The sequence below is a fragment of the Eleutherodactylus coqui genome, chromosome 8 (genome assembly GCF_035609145.1).
Source record: "Eleutherodactylus coqui strain aEleCoq1 chromosome 8, aEleCoq1.hap1, whole genome shotgun sequence".
Taxonomy (NCBI): Eukaryota; Metazoa; Chordata; class Amphibia; order Anura; family Eleutherodactylidae; genus Eleutherodactylus; species Eleutherodactylus coqui.
In genome coordinates, this window is record NC_089844.1 from 100,908,816 (window position 1) to 100,934,911 (window position 26,096).

A 26,096-nucleotide genomic window follows, 5' to 3' on the forward strand; every position below is an offset into this window, starting at 1 on the left:
TGAACTTTTACTTACATTTATTTTGGTATAATATTTACACTTTTAAAGTCAGTTTCAGAATTTGTACTGTACAGTTTTTATCGTATGCAAATATATTCCTCTTTTGGTCCGGAAGCACTTGCCACCTTAGTCCAGTATCATCTAATAAAAAAGAAAAAAAAAAAAAACAATGTGAATCTGCACCAAAATACATGTGAAAATCAGTATATGTTACAAGTTAGATATTGAGGATTTCTGCAAAATAATGAGCATGCTGTGGATTTGAAAATTATCTACTTTATTGTAAACTGCAGTGTGGAATCTACACTCCACCTCTGGACCGAGCCTAAGGCCCAATGTCCACAAGTGGATTTGATTTGCAGAATCCGCACCTGAGATCCGCAAATCAAGGCGCCCATAGGGAAGCATTGGGTGTCCGCACTTCATTTAATGCCTGCAGATTTGTTTTGATGCCACGCGCAGGTGATATTAAAACATAATAAGCTCCCATGGAGATGACTGGAGCATTCTATCTGCAAATAGATTTGGAGATTCTCTGCAGATTTGAAGGTTCAAATCAATCCGGAAGGGGGGGGGGGGGGGGGTGTGGATCACCCGTAAGCAATAAAAAAATCAATTTAATGACTCGCTGCAGAAATCCTTATAGAAAAATCAAGTGTGCCGTGGACATATGAGGCCTAATAGAGGCTTACTGCCCTTTTTCTAGCCCTATATAACCCTCAGATAGGCTTGAGAACATAAGAGAGCGCAGAAACATTCTATCCAGTACAATATAAGAGAATTCAGTTACATCATGAAAGAAGTAAGGAAAGTATCACACAACTGTGTAATTGCACCAAAGCTGCAGAAAAACAGTCTTGTGATTGACTCACTCTACTGTTACATGCAATCTTAAAGGGAGTTCCAGGACTTGGATATTGATGACATATTCACCTTGCCCAGGATACTAGAGCCTCCCTTCAAGGGGTCAGTTTTCAACAATAAATCATCCTTTTGCTCTGATATGGTGACCACTTATATCAACGCTACAATCACACACAGTTTTGCTTCATTTTGACAACTCCTTTTAGGGGAGGGATTTTGTAACTTCCCATTTCCAAAGTGCTGCATATTGAGTGCTATAGGGAAGAACTGCAATAATAATGAATATTTCTCACCTAAAGTCGTCTGGAACAGTCTATATGTTTCGGGATTCCGAATAGTTGATGCTACAAAAACTTGCAGGTTGGTTCCAGCTCTTGTATAATGGAACAGCTTCTTTAACACTTTTGAAAATGAAGTCACAATTTCTGGGTCGTAGACAACATCTAGAAAGCGGTAAAACACATTGACAGAGTGGAAATGCTTAACTGGGCATAAATCTGCATTTTTTTTTTTAGAACTCCTATGCATAAGCATCTGCCCATTCTTGGATGGTGCCTAATCTAACGACTATCTGTAATGGGAATAAAGCCATGGTTTCGCTCTTGTTTGCAAACGAAGTGTCTTTCAGATAAGATCAAAACCGCAGTGGTAGCCTTGTTCTAGATGAAGCAGGTAAATGAGGGAGTTGCATGTACTAAACTTACAGCTGTCACTTCAGCTATGTACAGCAGAGGGGCAAGAGCTGCCATTCTGCCTCCACACGGACGAGATTCTCACACAATACTTGTGCGTTGCGAAACACAAATTGCACACAAATATGAACCACGTTATTTTGAATGGGGTCATACACAAGCAATTTTTTTTTTTTTTGGAGGGGGTGTGGGGAACCGTGGCACGCCCTATCTTTGGGCATTGCCCATTGTTTTCAATGGGGCTGGTGGTAGCATTGCAACCTATGCGAGTGCGATGTCTCCCCATTCAAAACAATAGGAGACACTCTGCCGCGGCTTACAGTGATGCGGGGCAATTTTTATATAAAACCACCTCACATCCATGGGAAAAAAAAATTGCATGTGTGAAGTTAGCCTAAGGGTGAGTTCACACACACGGCAAAGTGACACGAAATTCCGTAGCAATGTACAGTACAATGTAAGTGAATGGGGTTTTAACACTTTGCAATCCAATTTTTGATTCAGGATTTCCTTTCTACCATTATACAATGGCGCCGTCTGCTGGCTAGAGGCAGTACTGCGGCATGTGAGATGCTGGAGAGGCCCCATGATAAAAGAGCGGACAGTAATATACCGTAAGAATACCCTGCCGGATGTCTTCCGACAGCGGAGCTGTACAGCTTTCAATCAGAATGTCTTCAGACATCAGACAGTGGATTGGAAAGGGTTAATGAACATTTGGAAGGCTACAGTTGCTCCTTGTGGAGAGTGCCAAGTAAGCATGAGAAGACTTGTAGACCATGTAATTGCCTAACAGACAAGGGGCAAAAAACCTGAAACTGCTATCTGTATGTGATTCTGGTTTTATTGGGTGCAGAGTGTTAAGGCAGCAGAAATGCAGTCCTAAGCTTTTGCTCACAACCTGAAGGTTGCATGTTCAATCCTCGCATGGTTCAGGTAGCCGGCTCAAGGTTGACTCAGCCTTCTATCATTCCGAGGTAAAATGAGTACCCAGCTTGTTGGGGGGTAATAAATAGATTACCTAAAAGCGCTGCGGAATTAGTTGGTGCTATACAAATAAGATTTTTTATTTTTATATTCCTAGTCATGTTCCAAAGCCTGTCAGAACACTGACCTAGAGGGAAGCACTGTACAATCTATTTGCATGTGTAGAATAAAAAGATGACATAAGTTGTCTATACGGTACCTGATGCAATAACCACATCGGCATCCAGGTTTAGAAGTTGTTGTTCTGTTGCAGATTCCCAGTCAAGCTCAGTTACTGAAAGAACAGTTTTCGGGTTTTCCCTTGTAACCGAAGGCTCTTCACTCAGCAGAAAGCCGTTGCGCCGAATGTTCTCTGTGAGCTGCTGAAGGACCTTCTGGTGACAGTCACTGAATGTGTATTTCTTGGGAGAACAGCTCTTGCATATAACCAGTCCGGTCAGACCAACACCACTCCCGAGTTCTAGAATCGTCCTCAAAATGTAAGGAACAGAATTCATCAGTCAACATACTGGTTTTTACTGGAGGAGGAATATATATTGCGGTGCTCTTCTTGTAGCCTCAAACGCCGTTCAAAGAGTCCCCAGTCTGCCACTACGAATTATTTGCTGACCGTACATAGCTAGCAGTGGGGTTTGGGAATTCAATTACACTGCACCAAACTGGGACAGCGCACAAATATACAAGCTGTGCTCTGTGGCCTTCTGTTGTCACATATCATACCGCTCAGGGATTGCAGCTTATTAAAACAAGAAAACCAAACAGGGAAATCGCAAATACACACAGTGCTTGTAAGCGAACGCAGACGTTTAGTCGCAAGTTTGGCCACTACATATTATTTTCAGGCCTTACACCGCTAGCAGTGGGCTTTGGGGATTCAATTACACTGCGGCAAACAGTGACATCTCACAAAGCTACAAGCTATACTCTGTGGCCTTCTGTTCTCACATATCATGCCGCCCAGGGATTGCGGCTTATTTTGTTGGTGGTGGTGGTGTTTTATAATAATATAAAACAAAAAGACGACCAAACAGAGAAACAGCAAATACACACAGTGCGTGTCGGCAGCCTCAGCCGTCATTCAGTCACAAGCCCTGCTGCTACGAGTTATTTGCAGGCCGTACACAGCTAGCAGTGGTTTTCTGCAAACTAATACTCTAGTTAGCTGCAAAGTTACATTAAACTAAGTAAACCAAAAAAAAGGGGTAAGGCCACTCTCACACAAGCGCTTTTTACCACGTCGGTTTGAACGCCATATTAATCGTGGTATAACACTCTCATTGAAATCAATCAGGCCTCACAGACATTCGATCGATCGCTGCGCTAGATTTTTGAGTGGAGTCTGTCTTTTTTTTTTTGCGTTTACCATACCTCATCAATGATGAGATCTGCTAAACCCTGCTGTTGGCCGCAGGGAGCTGCAGCCGAAAACAAGTGAGATTGCGGTGCTTTGCCACATGTTTTGCCACAGGTAGGTCAGTCTTTCCCGCTCTAATTGAGTGTCGATGAGATCTCATCCTGGCTCTCAGTTTTTGTCCTATTTCCCCGATATAAAGCCCCCCAACAGGATATTTACTGCACCAGATCAGGTACACAACATTGGACGTGTAACATGTGAATGTACCCGGGATCTTAAAGTCCTGCTGTGTGTTGGGGATCCATATCCTGTCCGCAGTCAGTATATGTGAGCAGGTCTTGCAGCTCCTTACCTTACAGGGATAGGTTCGGTGTTAAAACTCACAAGAGTCTCACAAAACTCACCCACAATTTTTTCTCCTTTGGCAAAGAGATATTCCTGTAACTCACCGGGACCACCATGGGCAGTAAAATGGCACCACAATATGCCAATCTTTTCATGGCAAAACTGGACAGTGACTTTTTGGCCTCCTGCCCCAACAAACCATTGGCCTACTTCTGCTACATTGATGACATCATAATCATCTGGACCAACACCGAACAAGAACTAATAAAATTCCTTGAGATATTCAATGCATTTCACCCCACCATAAACCTGACATTAAGCTACTCATATAGTCCTCTTCCCAATAATTTTTTTTTTTTTAAATTCACTAAAATTCAGAACTTGACTTGTAATAATGTTGCCATCCAATAGGTGATGCTGCATCTACTTCCTAGTGCAGGTTGAAATAGAGATAAGACACATCATAAAACTGTCACCTTCCTGAGCTCAATGGACTGATTAAGTATTTATGTCTCAGCTCAGTTAGTCTGTTTTAAGTTTTGAGTGCAAAACAGTCTCGCATTTCTGTGTGTGAACATTTGTATTTCAATCAAGAAGTGTGTCCTCTCTGCATTTGTATATTATATGTGTGCCCAATCCAAACCAGTTCCATTTAGCCTGAGGAAGGATTGATAGAAGATCCGAAAGCTTGCTGTAACATCATGTATTTTTGTTAGCCATTAAAAGGTATCATATCTACAAGATGACTTGGTTTCTCTCACTGCGAACAATCACACTTTACTCTATTGGCTAACATGATACCAAACCTTTTTTTTGTTAGGCCCCATAGCACACTGGTAGAGTCCTTGAGTGGCCAAAACAATGGAGAGCCCCCATAAATGACCCCATTTTGAAAACTAGACCCCTTAACGAATTAAAAGTAGGGGTCTACTGTGTATTTTGACCCCACAGTTTTGAATGAATCTAAGCAAAGCACAAGGAAAAAAATTACGATTTTTATTTTTTTTGGCAACTGTGTCAATTGTTTGTTTTTTGTACAGCACACATATGAATTAAGACTTCCACCACAAAACGCTCAGTGTTCAGAAACATACCCATTGGACCATGGAGAACAATGCGCTCTATGTTGCAGATATCCGCGGTAAAATAAAACCTACTGCGTTCAGTTTTCTGCAAGTGGATTGCGTAATTCAAACCAGCTAATGTGTAATCCAGTGCATTTGATTGATCTACATATTACCACGGATCAAATGCATGCGGAATCCATCATTCCTATTTGGTCGTGTGAGACCGGCCTAAGGTAGATCGCTACATTTTTATTATGTGACCAGGACCACTCAACGAGGCCACCGGTCACTGCTCCAGGCTCTCGGAGGAGGATCTCGTCAGGGTTCAAATACAGAGGGCCTCCAGTAAAAAGTTTCATCTCCTCTCACTGATTGCATCGGTGAGGGGAGATAAAACGTCAACGTTCTTTTTACTTTTATGTGATCGCCATTATCCATTCGATAACGGCGATCACGTGACCAGAAACTGCTCACTGCAGCCTCCCGTGATATCTCCAGGCTCTTGGCTACCTCTGGTAGCCAAGAGCAGGGAGATTTTAAATTTCCTGGGCAATCCTTCACTTTTGCGCATGCGACTGCCATTTTTCTGACTGGGCCAATGCGCAGAAGCCAGGGTACGGTCCATGGATAAAGATCCTATTGTGGGACAAATCCGCGGACCATATTTATGTAATTTCATTTCACCTTATGGATATGGTCCGTAAGAGGAGATGAAACTAACTTTTTAACATTTTTATTTTAATCTTTTTTAACTTTACATGATCACTGGATAACAGTGATCATGTGACCGGGAAGCACGTACAGCGGTCCCCGGTAACCTCTTCCTGCACTCGGCTGTATTTGACAGCCCTTTGCAGGCAGATTCTTAATTTGCCGGCCTTTCCGGCAGCAGGTCCAGATCGCCGTGGAACATCACGGAGGACGGGGTGAGTATTTTCAACTGCCCCCATGAATCCAATCCATGAGGGCAGCTGAAACTTGAACTTTTGTTTTACTTTTCTGTGATCGCCGGTATGCATTGGATCCATGAGGGCAGTGTAATCTTTACTCAACTTTTTATTGACTTTATTGCGATCAGCGCTATCTAATGGATAGCGCTGATTGCATTGCCAGGGGAAGTGGGGGCTCCCCGCAGCCCCCCATGACTGCTCCATATTGTCGGCTACCTCCGGTAACAGACAGCATGTAGAAGTCATGTCCATAGCCCATGTGGCTTCTTTAATCCTCAGGGGATGCATGTTTTTACGTCCCTGAGGATTAAAGCCCACTTAACTAGCGCAATGGTAAGGGGTTAACATCTATACCGCAGGTCATTGGATGAGTTTTATTGTTGTCTCATCCACATGGCTCTCACTGTAAAATGCTGTGGATTATTAGCAGGCAATTCTGCTGCAGAAAATACTGCAGCGTTTACAGTACGAGTATCAGCGTTACAGTATGTACTGGGCATTTCATTTAATTGTAAGCCATAAGGTGGATTTTGAGCAAGGTGGGTGGAATAAGTAAAAACTTTTCTTACCGATTGTTGAAGATATCATTATTTTCAATAGCCCATTCAGCTAGGAAAAGAGCAGCTTCCCATGTCACCAGGCCTGTAGTTCCTTCTGAGATAATGGCAACATTTTCAGATAATGTCACAAGGTCCCCTGTAGGCTGCAAAACAAATGCTGCAACTTTTATTACATTGGAAAAATGTTCTATGGTCTGTAGCAAATGTTAAAAATTATACAGCTGAGTTCTAGTCTGCAAATTAAATGGTCACAAATGTGACCAAAAATTATGGGAATGGCATTCAAAGATTGTTCTCACATAAAGTTATATCCTGGAGACCTATATAGTGTTATTTATCAGGATGTATGGAAGGGCATCTCTTGTATGTATTAACACTGCAGAACATAAACTGCTGAAATTCATAACTGGAAGACGCTTCAGTTTCCTTTAAGTCATTAACACAGAGCTTGATTAATTAGACTGCATTGCAGCCATGCCATTATATTACCAGGCACTGACTGCTTTCTACTATGACACGTGTTCACAAACTATATTCACTGATATCGTTAATTCTCAGTAATAGATGTTTATACAGATTGCTACCTCAAATTCTCAGTAAGCCCTAAACGACATGGCCTGTTTCGGCCTTAAGGACGAAACACTTTTGTTTTTCCTTTTTTCATTGTGACGTTCTGAAAGCCAGAATTTATTTATTTTTTATCTATGTAAGGCCGGTTTCAGACAAGCGTACTGTTCGGATTTATAATACATGTCATGTTACAGATGACGTTAAAACCAAACTTCAAGCAAAGAAAGCGCTGCGGAATAGGTTGGCGCTATACAAATAAAGATTTATTACTATTATTACTTCATCAGTATTTGATCTGTTTTTGCCTCAGTATTTTTTATTTTCTACTGGGCAAATACTGATCCGTATTTGTCCAATAGAAAGTAATAGCAACACAGACAAAAATGCAAAAAAAATACTGCATTTTGAAAAAAAGGGTCTTGAAAAATGCATCCATATGAATAGAGTTACATTAGCTCTGTATTACATACGAGGGCTTGTTTTTTGTGAGATGAGTTGAGTTTTTCAATGGTGCTATTTTGAGGTCCATGTAACTTATTGACTAACGTTTTCTAATTCTTTCTGGTAGGAATAGAAAATAAAGAGAAATTTCATTATTATTTCTTTCATGTTGTAAATTCTGTGCTGTTCACTATGTGACATAAAAGGTAAGTATCTTGACATCTTATTAAACTTTTTTTTGTTGTTTTTAGTTCCACTAGGGAATTTAACCATACTTGATCCCTTGTACAACACTCACTGATGGAGGCAGGGTCTAAGAGGCTATCTATTTCCGAACCCGGCAAAAGCTAAGCTGTTTGTTTCAACTGTGCTTCTTCCACTGATCTTGCAGCTACAGCAGCAGTAGGAGTTATCTATCGTTGGGCACAAAGTAAAGGCCCATTTACACCAGCAGATGATCGCTCAAAGGACAGTTTGAGTGGCAGCTTTGGGCGATCATTTGCATAAACTATTAAGTAGCTATTCAGCTACTTAAGTACCAATTAAGTGGGCAAATGAAGCGTTCCCTGAAGGCAGTTAATAGCCCCATGCTATTATCTGTGCTCAGATCCTTTGTTCTCCATGGGAAAACAATGTTATCAGCACTCCCCATGGAGAACTTCTGATAAGAGTCAATTTTTAGGTTGGACTGAATTTAATGATCAGCCAGTAGTGCCCGAAAAGTACATGATGGGCGCACATATACATGCACCGATTATCGCTAAAATGATTGCTGATTAGTAGAGATGAGCGAGCATACTCGCTAAGGGCAATTACTCGATCGAGCATTGCCCTTAGCGAGTACCTGCCCGCTCGGAAGAAAAGATTCGGCTCCCGGCGGGGGAGAGCGGGGAGGAACGGAGGGGAGATCTCTCTCTCCCTCTCTTCCCCCTGCTCACTGCCGTAACTCACCTCTCATCCGCGCCGGCAGCCAAACCTTTTCTTCCGAGTGGGGAGATACTTGCTAAGGACAATGCTCGATCGAGTAATTGTCCTTAGCGAGTATGCTCGCTCATCTCTACTGATTAGCGATTTTTTAGCACTCATCGGCTGGTGTAAATAGGCCTTAACCCTTACTCATAGTAACAGAGTATGATAGGCTGAAAAAAGACAAATATCTATCTATTTCAGCCTATTACTCCCCCAATGTTGATCCAGAGGAAGGCAAAAAAAAGACCAATGAGTCTTTTTGAAGCCAGTTTACCTAATTAAGGCTAAATGCACACGGGCGGGTCGGATTCCGCATATGGAATCTGGCCCTGAGAGCAGCAGCGTCCATGCATACTTGCTTTTCTTTTCTTTAATCTGTACTGAGGATGGTCCGCATGGTCGATTTAGTCCAGTTAACGGAGCCTGAGAGGGGGTGCATTATTTGAATGCAAGAAGCTGGATGGTCCCATCAACAAATTGCCCCCCACCTGGACTATTGTGACCGGATTGCTGCGAGGTGTTGGGACCAGTGGACATGTAAGGACACAGACGCAAGACGACCGGGCTCAGGATGCCTTGGACAGACCGCCAGTAGAGAGGATCTTCTGATCCTCCAACAAGCACGAGCAGCTCCAACTGTTTCATTGTTTGCCATCCAGAGACAGATGACACCACCGTGTCCTGTAGAGTTTTTTTTTTGTAAAGCTCTGTAGAGAATTGCTATATTATTATATGATTTAGTCCAGAAGAACACCAAGAATGACAGGTCAACAGTGCAACTCTTTAAGGGAAATACACCAAGGAATAAACCTTATTTCTCTCTATTATTATTAGACAACCAGCATATTTAACGTGTTTTGGGGGTGCAGCCCCATGCAAACAGAGGTGTATTTGAGTTGGTAGCACCTAGAACCACATCTACAAATATTGCCTCCTCTAGCCACCAAATCCTTCGGATTATACTTTCCACTCGCTGTTGCTCCACCTCTTTCTGTTCCTCTCTCTATATTATCATAGGAGTCCTTAGGCTATGTTCACAGGAGCGAGCGCAATATTGGGCCGATATCGCCCTTGCCAACATGTAACTTTCACGGCGATGCGTTTTTGCTTAAAAATAGCATCCTTTTGTGAAATAGCGATCAACACGTGTGTGATAGGATCATGTGCATTTTTCATTGAATTCAATGGGAAACATTGCATAGCACACGCACGCACATCGCACGGCATGTAAGGTCTTTGAAGGCCCCATTGTTAACCAAGCTAGAGCATGGCGTTATATTTTATTACTTTTAGGGGAAAAAAATTGCTTGTGTGAATGAATCCATTTAACAGAATGGATTTCATATTCATGCGAATTTCGTGTAAATCACATCGCACAAAACCCGTGCAAGAATACGGTTGGTATGAATGCGCCCTCAGTCTGCCCTTGTACCCGCAGATTTACTTCTGATGGTCCTTTTCTGCATTACAGCTCCATAACACACTTGCATTCTTTAAAATATTGCTGACTGATTATCAGGTTTATCCATACCAAGTTAAAGCTCTTGTCGTCTGATGTTCATTATACAGACTCTGATGTAAATTCCTCTGCAGAGGAACTGCTATCCTTGATATACGACTTATGGATAAAAGCATCACAAACATTCAGACTGCAGGAAATATCCACGTATCTATGGCCTAGGAGCGTTAAAATAAGACTCTTCTCTTAAAACAGATGAAGACATAAAAATTAAGCTCTTCGCTCCAGTAAGGACACTGCAGTCTTATTGTTTTTCTCATTAGTGATACGGCAACACTTACCAAACAATAACTTTTGTAGCAAACTGCAGTATCTTCTGAATTTAAGACTTCAGCCAATGCACTGTATAAATCATCCAGAGGTTCTGCTCCCGTACGCTCGTGCTGCGGAGAACAGAAGTGAAGAATTACTACCTTAATATTATCTCCAATATGTAGAATTCTCAGAACATAATCCGTCTTCACTATGCAGCTTTATATTTAAATAGAGACAATATAGCTGTACACAAAGAAATGTACTTGTGTTATTCATAGACGATATGGAAAAAAATAGAAGGATGTAAAAAATGATCCTTCTACCGTGCAGCTATGGAAGGCATGGCAAATTTAAGGAGCATCTAAAAAAAGAGTAATGTACAGGGAATGCATATTAAGTCAAAGGGGTTGTCTCATTAGACACAACCCTTTTCAGACTGCGGGCATGGTATCTGGCACCTCCGGCAAACGTGTTTTTTTCAGGTGAAGCCTGGTCTGATTGCACTGAAGAATAGTAGTGTTAGGCCTCCCTCACACAGGCGTTTGCAGAAACGCAGCGTTTTTCAATGCTGCGTTTACTGCAGATTCAGCCCGGTTTCAACAGTGCTGGCAGGAGTTATTGGAGAGTATGCCAGAATCACAACCCTTGATTGGAGGGTCCAGCGCTGGCTGTGATTGGCTGAGCGGGCTGTCACTCAGCGGCACTCAGCCAATCACAGCAATCTCTTACTGGAGCCGGGGATTCTAATCTCAGTCGCTAGCAAAAGATCCTCTGTCGGCTTGAGAAGTGCCCAGTAGTCTGCACGGAAGTCCGGAGAGACCCCGAGGGCACCTGTCAGGTGAGTATGGATTTTTTCCCCCCTTAAGTAGTGTAGCTACAGTGTTTAGCGCTGCCGAAAACGCGGCACCTGAAAACAGCCAAAGACAGAACTTGCATCGCTGTCAAAGTGCAGCATTCGAAATGCTGCGTTTTGACGCTTGTGTGAGCAGCCCCATTGAAATGAATGGGAGCGTTGTACAGCATTTAGTGCTGCGCTGAAAAGGCAGCGCTAAATGCTGTAAAACAACGTCTGTTTGAGGGAGGCCTTAAATGATGAACGTACATATATAACATGGACAGCTCAAGCCCACCTTGCTGTCTATGACATCTATATGCCCTTTAGCATTTAAAGGAAACCTGTTACTGACCATAAGCACCATAACTTAATTTACGGTGTCCATAGGGCATGTTCCTAGGAGCCTGGGTAGGTTTTTTTCTTTAAAAAATAACTTGCCTTTCAATGCCCGCTCTATGGACCGTGCATTAGACTCAAAGTTCCAGGCTCCATGGGAGTGTGGATGCACAGCATGCACCTTCTAGTCCACTGCGCGATCCACGCACTGGCTTTCGGCATAGCAAGTAACTATATAAAATACTTCCCCGGGCTCCTGTGAAACTTGCCCTCAGAGCACCATAACTTAGATTATGGTGCTCATAGTTTATGACAGGTTCCCTTTGAAGTGATCCCCAAGTCCTGGACAAGTAAAGATGTCCAAACCACTTCTCTGAATACCTGTATTAGCATGCATCAGTAGTCTAAGACACACATAATACTCAGCTTTTGCGCATGGGTTCGTTCACTTGAGAGTATTTTTCATGCTATTATGTGAGATATATGCGGGATGTCCTATCTTGGTGTGTATTACACAGTGTAGAAGCCACTGAAATCAATGGACTGCGCAAATGCGCAGGAAACCTGTGTATACACTGCGTATTTATGCACAAAACAATATGGTTGCATGTGTAGTCACGCAAATTAGAAGGCTGCCAATAGGCAGAAAAACACAGGACAGCAGCATATTCACGGACTGAAATATGCATACGCCTGTGTGAATGCACCCTAATAATGTATACTAGTGCACAGTGTGTATCAGGTGGTCAGAGAAGCAGTGCGGCCATCTTTGTTTGTCCAAGACCAGAGGGTTACTTTAAAGGCTAAATCCACTTTTAAGGTAGATTATCCAGACATACTTCCCTAACCAAACTGCCATCAGGTACGGAGAGAAGCCACTGGACAATGAACAGGACAGCTGCCGAGGCAACCAACACCCAGCGACTATCATGCACAGTTCCTACTTTTTAATAGGACACATGCATGATACTCACTGGGCTTTGGACTGTTACGTCAGTAATTGTATCACCCAGCATGTAATAGCATTTCTCTATGCCGAATATCAGAATATCCATGCCTGTGCAACTCCTTTAAAAAAATGTGCCTCCGTCTACAGATCTCATTCTTTATAATATATAAAAATATCATACGAAGAAAACAGACCAGCTCAGCAGCAGGATGCACGGACACGACTGCAATCCATTGCAGAAGAGAGCAAGAAAAGGATCCAGCATCCAGAAAAGCATGGCTTTATTGAGGCATATTAAAATCCCAACAGGAAGGACATACAATGGCTGACCTTTAGATTGTCGCGCCATAGTACGTCCTTGTTGGGATTTTAATATGCCCCAATAAAGCCATAATTTTATGGTTGTCGGATCTTTTTCTTTCTGTCTTCTGCAATATAAAAATATCGTTATAACATCCAAAATGACATGATAACAAGCATTAAGGGTTTGTACCACCATGGGACTGCAGAACAGGGGAGCCTTCTTTATGCAGTCGCCTTGATGAGAGAGACCCTTTAAAAACATATTTTTCTGCTATACACCAGTAAAGTTGTAGGAATTTAAATATACGGAAATCTGTCACTTCTTTCACTCAAATGTATAAGATGAGCGATCACCTTTTTGATTAGTTCAGACAAGAATAGTCTTCTGTATTGTAATGATGGTGGATACTTTTGGCACGCCGGATGATTGATGGTCTGCAAAGAAGAAAACAGCTTATTAGTACATGTCTGGGAATGTTTCCATGGACTTTTCTCTGCCATTAGAAGCCATTTTTTGAAAGAAAATAAAGAAGCTGAGTGTATCCCATAAACTGGAGGGTCTGTTCACATTAAGAAATCCACGTCGGAAATATCCAATATGCTTTTCAATGGGCATCTGTGGCAGAAATCTTTGTGTTTAGGCAGATTCTGCGTCAACCAGCAGCGCGTCACTTCTTTTTTTCTATATGCATATTTACAATATACAGGCTGTATAGGCTACTAGACTAACAGGATAACATTGCTGCATAGTGCACACCGGCTAGTAGAGGAGCAGTTGTACAACAGCAGGAATAGGTTGCACACACCCAACACTAATCGGGCCGGTAAGCTGCAGCTTCTGCAGCCAGAGTGAAGGAGTCCACCGTGGGAATCACGAACAAGGCAGAGGAAAAGCAGGGAAACCCGGCACGGCTTCAAGAACTAGCGGTGGACGCAAAAAGATCATTGAGGAGCTTTATTAAAGCAGGCTAGGCGTTTCAGAGTCAAAATGACTCCTTCCTCGGACCGTGTGCACAAAAAGGAAATACAACCACAATGTGTAAAAACAATAATGTTTAAAAAGCGGCCCACCGGCATGTGACATCACACCATCAACTGACTTTGTATATTAAAACACCAAAACAAAGCCTCGATATTGGAAAACATAAATCTTTGACACAAATAAAAAGGATAATAAATAGGTTTAAATGTGAAAAAAGTCATTAAGGCCCAATGTCCACGAGCGGAATTGATTTACAGCATCTGCACAGAAGATCCGCAGCTCAAGCCACCCATAGGGAAGCATGGGCATCGCACTTCAATTTACACGTGCGAATTTGTTTTCTGGATTACGCATGCAGAAAACAAATCGCACTATGCTCAATCTTAGTGCGGATTCTGTGCAAACGGCTTCCACCGAATTGACATTGCGAATGGGCCGCAGATTCTGTGGGAAATCAGGGGTATAAAAAAAAAAAAAAACTGTACTGTGCGCCGTCCGGCACTTCCGCACACATCTGCCGTACAGGAAAAAAGTCTGGCACAGGTGTGCAGGGTCGCCGGCTGCGGGCTAGGTCGAATTCCGCTGCAGGCTCCCACATGCGGAATCCGACCCGCCCATGGACATGAGGCCTTATATATGTAAAATAACTGATTATATCGCTAGTGTCAATGCTATATCTGCCAAGCATATACATACAGATATATTTTATTTATATATATATTATATATACACATATATACACACACACACAGGAATTAAATAAATGTGGCAAAATCAAAACATCTATAGAAGCAAATAATCTCAGTCCAAGAAAATAAATCAACGTGATATGAATTGACAGTAAAATCTCCTCAAGCTGAAAGGATAAAAATCCATTTAAACCCAACGATTCTGGATTGAAATGTGCTCAAAGCAGTCTTTTCAGCAAGAATCGTTGGATCTAAATGGATGGACATCGTGCAGTTTTCGTCCACAAGTTATTACAATCAGCAGCGCTTATAAGATTCTTTCAGCCCATGTCCCACTGGTAGTTCACAGCGGGATGCGAGCTGTAATCGCGGAGAACAATACAGCTGTTTGCTTATGCAAAACGACTGTATTGTTTGCTAAAACTAGGTGCACAGTAGATATGCCCCAGAGACTCAGGCAAGACATGCATCGGGCAGCTCACCCATCTAGATGTGTGCTGTCTGATATACATGGACTCTGCACGTTGTCATGCATTGGCATGTACTATGTCTTATCCATGAAACAGACAGGAATAGGACATGCAGTGGGTTTTTTCATGTGGATCATCAGTCCATGTGAGATAACGTCCATGTATATAAATTAGCATCGCGGGCTGCATATGGGTGAACACTGACAGCAGGTGGCCCTAAATACACTAGTGTGCTGGAGGCCTAATACTATTCTCATTCTGAAAGACTTCTCCGCATTTTATATATCTTAGCATAATACATATGCGATCACATTACTACTGTACGTTCCATCAGCGCTATAAACTTGTCTCATGGTAAGATGTAGAGGACATCTGCAATGTTCTGTTCTGCACCATGACGAACTGACATGTTTTTACCTTTTGCAGAATACTGAGTGCAAACGATGGCTGAAGGGTCAACTGATGCTCCAACTCCTGCAGAAGAGAAGCATGATGTAATAAACATAAACTCTACCCGTCAGAGCCATTTCTCATTGGCGTATTTGCTTTCCGTCTAGCTCTTCCATTGCAGGAGCAGAAAAACGGAAAGAAGACGTTTTAGTTTTTCTGCCCATAGAAATGCATTGAAACAGAAGTCCTTTAGTTTCAATCCGTTTCTTAATTTTCTGTCTCCATTCCGTTTTTCACACTGAAACAAAAGTGCGGACTGCCGTGTCTCCAATTCCATTAAAAAAAAAAAAAAAAACTGAACAAAAATCAATGCTTTTTTTTAATATTGTAGTCAATGGAAGAAGGGAAAAAAACTGAAAGCAATCCATTTTAATCACTTTTTTCATTCCATTTTTGTATCAGCTTTTATTCCTGAGCGTGTGCAGACGGCAGTACGAATAACGGATCCGTATAAAATGCTGAATAACGGAAGTGAAACAGAAATAAACGTAAAGCATACTTTTTTAAGGATCCGTTTAATAGAGCCGCCAAAGAGAAGATAGAAGGATGCTTTCCATTCATTTACATCTTGTACAGTTCCATTTTTGTAAAACGGGATCTGCCAAAAAAACGCAAGTGTGAACTCAGCCTTAAGGTCCATTTATACGGGATGACTGTCAGGCAAACAATGCCCGACACTTGTTCCTGTGTGTCCGCGCTCCCATGCTGTCACACTGGAGTTATCTTGTGATAAGGCCATCTTGTGGTTGTCACAGAATTGTAGTCTGAGTGACTGCCTCAGTCTGCGCACGCTCAGTAAGAGGTTGGGTGACTGCCTCAGTCTGCGCACGCTCAGTAAGAGGTTGGGTGACTGCCTCAGTCTGCGCACGCTCAGTAAGAGGTTGGGTGACTGCCTCAGTCTGCGCACGCTCAATAAGAGGTTAGCGGACGCCATATTGTGTATGGCCTCTCAGTGCTACTATGACGGTGTATGGTGACCTCGCGTGGATGACAGTAGTCTCACGCATGTGCATTGGTAGATACAGAACGCCACTTGGTAATACCGGATGACGTAGAGGTGAAGCTGGATCACGCATGGATCGCACCTGGACTCTTCTGTGTAACCCAGGTGAGGGGATTTGATGTTGATTATTGAAGGGGTGTATTTTTTGATTGGATAGATTAGGGTTAATGTTTGTATTTAAGACCAGCGTTTCTGGCTTTAGACTAGGCTGGATAAAGACATTGCTGTCAAAACGGTGCCTGTCCTTGTATGAACATGGAGCAATAAAAAGAATTGGTTGCTTTAAACACCTTTGATGCTGCCACGCTTTTCTATAAGTTGGTGAACATTGGATAGGGACTGAGGTCCATGGTCCCAGCGCTAGTGGCTATGCATGGATTGTGATACCTTTACCTCTTCAAGAACTGCAGGACATTATTCTAAACCACAGGACTTTTCTGACTTAAGGGCCATTTACATGAGATAATTATTACGCAGAATTAGTTCAAATTACCGAAAATGCGCGATAGTCGTTACGTCTAAATGCGAAGCCATCGTTTACTATTCGTTGATCGCTCACTTTTAACCAGCATAAAAACCATCGCTGACTTCTCGCTGCGTGTAAACAGAATGTGAACGCTCAGCGAGGGGCCAGCGATAATCAGTGGTGATCTCTGCCTGTCTAAACGCTCTGCACAAGTGCTAACGACCTTAGCGGCGACATCAGCGCTCGTGCAGTCGTTTAGTTGACAGTTGTCCCGTGTAAATGAAGCATAAGGCACCTGAGACACTCTGGCACAACTTGCATCGGACTGCGCCCGACTACCAATTTGTGTGCTGTCCGATATACACAGCACGCTCACATGCACTGGTGTGTCCTATTTCTCATCCATGGAACAGGACATGCAGTTTTTTTCACTGGACCCATGTGAAAAATCGTGCACGCATGTAGCCGCATAGGCTATCCATGTAATTCCACAGTCAGCATTCACTAACCAAAAGCATCTATCTCTAAGCACATGCCATCAATGCAACATCCCAGAACCCTCCCCCCTCTAAACATTTACTCTCACCTTCCATAACAAGGACCCAACACGTCTGCAACATAGAAAATCGCGCTGGAAGGTGTCGCACAAGGTGGCCTGAGCCGCGTCCATCACTTGGTCACTGGATGGCAGCTGGAGATCCATCCTTTAAGAAATAATACATATACAGAACAGACAAACGGAATTACAAGAAATGTCGCTTTTTCCACATTCTAGACAAAAGATTTAGAAGTTCTCGTAGCAACAGAACATACATAGCGGAAAATGCTGAGAGTTTTCTACAGTGGAAAATGTACACCAAAATCTACATCAAAACTGTGTCAAAATCTGAAGCAGTGGCGCAAATCTTATGTGTGCATGCACCATTATTTACAGGGCTCCATGTGATTAATGTGACCCGACCCTCAGGGGTCATTAGTGCACTCTGTATGGCAACGTACTGCTCATAGGTCCCACATGACTGATTCTTCTTAGGCCGGGGTCACAAAGGTGGAAGCGCATTTCCAAGTGCAGTTGTGCCACGTATTCGCGCACTGGCCATTGTGTATTGGCATGTGCCTGTTTAATTATACATTTTATGATCACAAATGTGCGGCTGGGAGCTTCCGTTGGCATTGTCTTGAAGGTGCGGTGTTGGATGAAGACTACTGAGGGATAATCTAGAACAGGGGTCCCCAACCACCGGCCCGCGGACCGGGGCCGGGCCATAAGTGTTTAGCGCCGGTCTGTGGCACCGCCGGGAACTTTTCTTCTAAACACAAGGCCCGCGGGCTGAATCCAGCCCGCTGCCTCGTGTTATGTGGCCCGCGGCGTGCCGACGCCGCTCACCACTGAAGCGATTACCAGCGGGGGCGCCGCAGCTCCCCACTGGTAATCGCGCTGATCCCGGCGCACACTGACGCTGACAGCAGGGAGGAGGTAAGTATATGGGTTGGGGGGGTGCTTATTACTAGGGGGGGCTGTTTATTTCTGGGGTGGGGGGGCTGCTTACTACTGGGGGGGCTGCTTACTACTGGGGGGGGCTGATTATTACTGGGGGGGGGACTGCCCATTACTGAGGGGTGGGGGCTGCCTGTCACTGGGAGGGGGGCTGCTTATTACGGGGGGCTGTTTACTACTGGGGGGGCTGCTTATTACTGGGGGGAGGGCTGCTTACTACTGGGGGGAGGGCTGCTTACTACTGGGGGGAGGGCTGCTTACTACTGGGGGGAGGGGATGAATTATATTGTGCCCTATGTGTGTGCTGGGGGGGGCGAGGGGAGAGTCTCCTCAGTATCCACACAGCCACGGGGGGCGAGGGGAGAGTCTCCTCAGTATATACACACCTACAGAGGGGAGGGGAGATTCTCCTCAGTATATACACACCCACAGAGGGGAGGGGAGATTCTCCTCAGTATATACACACCCATAGAGGGGAGGGGAGATTCTCCTCAGTATATACACACCCACAGAGGGGAGGGAGATTCTCCTCAGTATATACACACCCACAGAGGGGAGGGAGATTCTCCTCAGTATATACACACACACACACAGAGGGGAGGGAGATTCTCCTCAGTATATACAGACCCACAGAGGGGAGGGAGATTCTCCTCAGTATATACAGACCCACAGAGGGGAGGGAGATTCTCCTCAGTATATACAGACCCACAGAGGGGAGGGAGATTCTCCTCAGTATATACACACCACAGAGTGGAGGGAGATTCTCCTCAGTATATACACACCACAGAGGGGAGGGAGATTCTCCTCAGTATATACACACCACAGAGGGGAGGGAGATTCTCCTCAGTATATACACACCACAGAGGGGAGGGAGATTCTCCTCAGCATATACACACCACAGAGGGGAGGGAGATTCTCCTCAGTATATACACACCACAGAGGGAAGGGAGATTCTCCTCAGCATATACACACCACAGAGGGGAGGGAGATTCTCCTCAGTATATACACACCACAGAGGGGAGGGAGATTCTCCTCAGTATATACACACCACAGAGGGGAGGGAGATTCTCCTCAGCATATACAGACCCACAGAGGGGAGGGGAGATTCTCCTCAGTATATACACACCCACAGAGGGGAGGGAAATTCTCAGTATATACACACACAGATGGGAGGGAGATTCTTCTCAGTATATACACACACTGATGGGAGGGAGATTCTTCTCAGTATATATACACACACACAGATGGGAGGGAGATTCTTCTCAGTATATATATACACACACACAGATGGGAGGGAGATTCTTCTCAGTATATATACACACACAGATGGGAGGGAGATTCTTCTCAGTATATATACACACACAGATGGGAGGGAGATTCTTCTCAGTATATATACACACACAGATGGGAGGGAGATTCTCCTCAGTATATACACACACAGATGGGAGGGAGATTCTCCTCAGTATATACACCCACAGATGGGAGGAAGATTCTCCTCAGTATATACACACCACAGAGTGGAGGGAGATTCTCCTCAGTATATACACACCACAGAGGGGAGGGAGATTCTCCTCAGTATATACACACCACAGAGGGGAGGGAGATTCTCCTCAGTATATACACACCACAGAGTGGAGGGAGATTCTCCTCAGTATATACACACCACAGAGGGGAGGGAGATTCTCCTCAGTATATACACACCACAGAGGGGAGGGAGATTCTCCTCAGTATATACACACCACAGAGGGGAGGGAGATTCTCCTCAGTATATACAGACCCACAGAGGGGAGGGGAGATTCTCCTCAGTATATACACACCACAGAGGGGAGGGAGATTCTCCTCAGTATATACAGACCCACAGAGGGGAGGGGAGATTCTCCTCAGTATATACACACCCACAGAGGGGAGGGAACTTCTCAGTATATACACACACAGATGGGAGGGAGATTCTTCTCAGTATATACACACACAGATGGGAGGGAGATTCTTCTCAGTATATACACACACAGATGGGAGGGAGATTCTTCTCAGTATATACACACACAGATGGGAGGAAGATTCTCCTCAGTATATACACCCACAGATGGGAGGAAGATTCTCCTCAGTATATACACCCACAGATGGGAGGAAGATTCTCCTCAGTATATACACCCACAGATGGGAGGGACATTCTCCTCAGTATATACACACCACAGAGGGGAGGGAGATTCTCCTCAGTATATACAGACCCACAGAGGGGAGGGGAGATTCTCCTCAGTATATACACACCCACAGAGGGGAGGGGAGATTCTCCTCAGTATATACACACCCACAGAGGGGAGGGAACTTCTCAGTATATACACACACAGATGGGAGGGAGATTCTTCTCAGTATATACACACACAGATGGGAGGGAGATTCTTCTCAGTATATATACACACACACAGATGGGAGGGAGATTCTTCTCAGTATATATACACACACACAGATGGGAGGGAGATTCTTCTCAGTATATATACACACACAGATGGGAGGGAGATTCTTCTCAGTATATACACACACAGATGGGAGGGAGATTCTTCTCAGTATATACACACACACAGAGGGGAGGGAGATTCTCCTCAGTATATACACACCACAGAGGGAAGGGAGATTCTCCTCAGTATATACACACCACAGAGGGGAGGGAGATTCTCCTCAGTATATACACACCACAGAGGGGAGGGAGATTCTCCTCAGTATATACACACCACAGAGGGGAGGGAGATTCTCCTCAGTATATACACACCACAGAGGGGAGGGAGATTCTCCTCAGTATATACACACCACAGAGGGGAGGGAGATTCTCCTCAGTATATACACACCACAGAGGGGAGGGAGATTCTCCTCAGTATATACACACCACAGAGGGGAGGGAGATTCTCCTCAGTATATACACACCACAGAGGGGAGGGAGATTCTCCTCAGTATATACACACCACAGAGTGGAGGGAGATTCTCCTCAGTATATATACACCACAGAGGGGAGGGAGATTCTCCTCAGTATATACGCACCACAGAGGTGAGGGAGATTCTCCTCAGCATATACAGACCCACAGAGGGGAGGGGAGATTCTCCTCAGTATATACACACCCACAGAGGGGAGGGAGATTCTTCTCAGTATATACACACACAGATGGGAGGGAGATTCTTCTCAGTATACACACACAGATGGGAGGGAGATTCTTCTCAGTATATACACACACAGATGGGAGGGAGATTCTTCTCAGTATATATACACACACACAGATGGGAGGGAGATTCTTCTCAGTATATACACACACACAGATGAGAGGGAGATTCTTCTCAGTATATATACACACACAGATGGGAGGGAGATTCTTCTCAGTATATACACACACAGATGGGAGGAAGATTCTCCTCAGTATATACACCCACAGATGGGAGGAAGATTCTCCTCAGTATATACACCCACAGATGGGAGGGACATTCTCCTCAGTATATACACACCACAGAGGGGAGGGAGATTCTCCTCAGTATATACAGACCCACAGAGGGGAGGGGAGATTCTCCTCAGTATATACACACCCACAGAGGGGAGGGGAGATTCTCCTCAGTATATACACACCCACAGAGGGGAGGGAACTTCTCAGTATATACACACACAGATGGGAGGGAGATTCTTCTCAGTATATACACACACAGATGGGAGGGAGATTCTTCTCAGTATATATACACACACACAGATGGGAGGGAGATTCTTCTCAGTATATATACACACACACAGATGGGAGGGAGATTCTTCTCAGTATATATACACACACAGATGGGAGGGAGATTCTTCTCAGTATATACACACACAGATGGGAGGGAGATTCTTCTCAGTATATACACACACACAGAGGGGAGGGAGATTCTCCTCAGTATATACACACCACAGAGGGAAGGGAGATTCTCCTCAGTATATACACACCACAGAGGGGAGGGAGATTCTCCTCAGTATATACACACCACAGAGGGGAGGGAGATTCTCCTCAGTATATACACACCACAGAGGGGAGGGAGATTCTCCTCAGTATATACACACCACAGAGGGGAGGGAGATTCTCCTCAGTATATACACACCACAGAGGGGAGGGAGATTCTCCTCAGTATATACACACCACAGAGGGGAGGGAGATTCTCCTCAGTATATACACACCACAGAGGGGAGGGAGATTCTCCTCAGTATATACACACCACAGAGGGGAGGGAGATTCTCCTCAGTATATACACACCACAGAGTGGAGGGAGATTCTCCTCAGTATATATACACCACAGAGGGGAGGGAGATTCTCCTCAGTATATACGCACCACAGAGGTGAGGGAGATTCTCCTCAGCATATACAGACCCACAGAGGGGAGGGGAGATTCTCCTCAGTATATACACACCCACAGAGGGGAGGGAGATTCTTCTCAGTATATACACACACAGATGGGAGGGAGATTCTTCTCAGTATACACACACAGATGGGAGGGAGATTCTTCTCAGTATATACACACACAGATGGGAGGGAGATTCTTCTCAGTATATATACACACACACAGATGGGAGGGAGATTCTTCTCAGTATATACACACACACAGATGAGAGGGAGATTCTTCTCAGTATATATACACACACAGATGGGAGGGAGATTCTTCTCAGTATATACACACACACAGATGAGAGGGAGATTCTTCTCAGTATATACACACACACAGATGGGAGGGAGATTCTTCTCAGTATATACACACACAGATGAGAGGGAGATTCTTCTCAGTATATACACACAGATGAGAGGGAGATTCTTCTCAGTATATACACACACACAGATGGGAGGGAGATTCTTCTCAGTATATATACACACACACAGATGGGAGGGAGATTCTTCTCAGTATATATACACACACACAGATGGGAGGGAGATTCTTCTCAGTATATATACACACACACAGATGGGAGGGAGATTCTTCTCAGTATATATACACACACAGATGGGAGGGAGATTCTTCTCAGTATATATACACACACAGATGGGAGGGAGATTCTTCTCAGTATATATACACCCACAGATGGGAGGAAGATTCTCCTCAGTATATACACCCACAGATGGGAGGAAGATTCTCCTCAGTATATACACCCACAGATGGGAGGGAGATTCTCCTCAGTATATACACCCACAGATGGGAGGGAGATTCTCCTCAGTATATACAGACCCACAGAGGGGAGGGGAGATTCTCCTCAGTATATACAGACCCACAGAGGGGAGGGGAGATTCTCCTCAGTATACACACACCACAGAGGGGAGGGAGATTCTCCTCAGTATATACAGACCCACAGAGGGGAGGGGAGATTCTCCTCAGTATATACACACCCACAGAGGGGAGGGAACTTCTCAGTATATACACACACAGATGGGAGGGAGATTCTTCTCAGTATATACACACACAGATGGGAGGGAGATTCTTCTCAGTATATATACACACAGATGGGAGGGAGATTCTTCTCAGTATATATACACACACACAGAGATGGGAGGGAGATTCTTCTCAGTATATACACACACAGATGGGAGGGAGATTCTTCTCAGTATATACACACACAGATGGGAGGGAGATTCTTCTCAGTATATACACACACAGATGGGAGGGAGATTCTTCTCAGTATATACACACACAGATGGGAGGGAGATTCTTCTCAGTATATACACACACAGATGGGAGGGAGATTCTTCTCAGTATATACACACACAGATGGGAGGGAGATTCTTCTCAGTATATACACACACAGATGGGAGGGAGATTCTTCTCAGTATATACACACACAGATGGGAGGAAGATTCTCCTCAGTATATACACACACAGATGGGAGGGAGATTCTCCTCAGTATATACACACACAGATGGGAGGGAGATTCTCCTCAGTATATACACCCACAGAGGGGAGGGAGATTCTCCTCAGTATATACACATAGAGGTGAGGGACATAGGTAAAGTAAAGGGGTTGCAACTTGATTATCCACATATTGAATTAACACGATTTGTGTGAATCAAGTTGTGACCCCTTTAATTTTCCTATTTAGGACCTAAACAATGGTCTTGCCAAATTTTTTGTTTGTACGACACCGGGAAGTTAAAGAATTAAGCCTCCCTCACACTGGTGCTTTTTACAGCGATTTCAGTACCGCGCTAATCGCGGTATAATGCTGCCATTCTTTTCCATGGGACCGCTCAGACAAGCGCTTTATCGCCTTTTAAGTACCGTGATTTTCGAGCGGTGTCTGTTCTATATTTTAGCGGTTAGCGTTCCTCATCAATAATGAGTGGTTGAGGCCAGCGTCAACCGCAGCATGGCTGCCACCGCAAAGTGAAGTAAAGCACGGCGCTTACCGCAATGCCTGTGTGAGGGAGGCCTTCGTGGCGAGTCAGTTGGTGCGGGCTTACCACACAGCGTGTCTCCATGTCATACACGGCACGAGCTGAGCTCTACATGAAGGTTAATTAGCCATGTCAATCACTGCCTTGTGTGTGGAAAAGTACAGTAAAATACGCCAATGTGCGCGGAGAAAAACATTGTTCTGCAAAAATGCTGTTGTCATGTCGCGCCGTTACGTGTACGCTGCTGCCAACCTGCCTCAATAAAGATTTGTAGTTGAACAATTTTCGGGAAATTTACTAAAAATCGTGTTTCCAACGCAGGTCTAAGTACACTTTACCGCGGTTCCTCGGTGCACCTTCACAGTAATGTATGCTTGGTCCTGCGCAGGCGTAATTTACGCTATTTTCTGGCATAAATGTGTTCTCTGGCCACACCCCTATAACTTTTTTAAAAAGGGGCGCAGCCGACGCATCAGGGTAAAAACTCGCAACAATTTTGCACAAGCGTCACCCTGTTTTTTCCGTTTAAGGCATCTCCCACGCCGCGGACGGACGGACATGCGCGCTCCACTGACTGCAATATTAAACAAGTATATGAATACTGTTATCTGTGGGACAGGGCCGCGCATCCACACACATCTGGCAGCTCCACTGTACGGTGTGAGCAGCTCGGCCCCGCCTGCGGCTGTACAATAACGGCTGCGGCGTGCAGTGAGGGGAGCCGCGGGCACGGGGGATGTGTAGGTTCAGCTAGAATATGCTTATAGGAAACTGTTCACACCGCACAGAGCCGCACGGTATCTGCAGTCACACTGCGGCGGAGCTCCAGACTGACCGATACTACATCCGCAGTCACTGTGCGGCCTCTCCTGCCCCCTGGTGGTAGGCAGGACCTGCGGAGCGGTGACATAACAAGAGCTGTACACAGTAGTGAGGAGCCCCGCTGCGTCCGCTCTCACATCACACGCCGAGCGCCGCACGTCTAATCACCGGGATTACAGAGCCCTACCTTACTGCAGGGCGGAGGAGGCACGCTGCGGGCTACAGGACCTTCCATGACGTCGGGGGCCACGTGATCAGTCACATGATGTATGAGGAGGCGGGCTCTGCTTGTTTTCTACTTCTGTAGCTCAGCAGTAGCAAGGAGCACTCAGCACTCTACTGT

At 44.6% G+C, this 26,096-nt stretch overlaps 1 protein-coding gene across 3 annotated transcripts; it reads right to left on the reverse strand.

Annotated features, from left to right (window-relative positions):
- Positions 1 to 26,096, reverse strand: EEF2KMT (eukaryotic elongation factor 2 lysine methyltransferase). Of its 3 annotated transcripts, none has more exons than XM_066576148.1 (9): positions 25,941 to 26,096; positions 17,643 to 17,760; positions 15,555 to 15,611; positions 13,351 to 13,431; positions 10,600 to 10,701; positions 6,829 to 6,962; positions 2,743 to 3,014; positions 1,158 to 1,307; positions 1 to 141 (listed from the first exon to the last, which is right to left on the reverse strand). In XM_066576148.1, exons 2-9 carry the CDS (start codon positions 17,757 to 17,759, stop codon positions 35 to 37), a joined length of 1,020 nt encoding a protein of 339 aa, XP_066432245.1. In that variant the 5' UTR covers position 17,760; positions 25,941 to 26,096; the 3' UTR covers positions 1 to 34. The 3 variants fall into 3 exon arrangements, with proteins under 3 accessions (XP_066432245.1, XP_066432247.1, XP_066432246.1); XM_066576150.1 differs by lacking the exon at positions 25,941 to 26,096 and adding an exon at positions 25,767 to 25,788; XM_066576149.1 differs by lacking the exon at positions 25,941 to 26,096 and adding an exon at positions 24,944 to 24,964.

Coding starts and splice junctions, on each gene's coding strand:
- EEF2KMT (XM_066576148.1), bottom strand. CDS start 17,759: ATGGATCTCCAGCTGCCATCCAGTGACCAAGTGATGGACGCGGCTCAG. Junction 15,612..17,642: donor TTGGGTCCTTGTTATGGAAG/GTGAGAGTAAAT, acceptor TCTCTTCTGCAG/GAGTTGGAGCATCAGTTGAC. Junction 13,432..15,554: donor CACTCAGTATTCTGCAAAAG/GTAAAAACATGT, acceptor TCTTCTTTGCAG/ACCATCAATCATCCGGCGTG.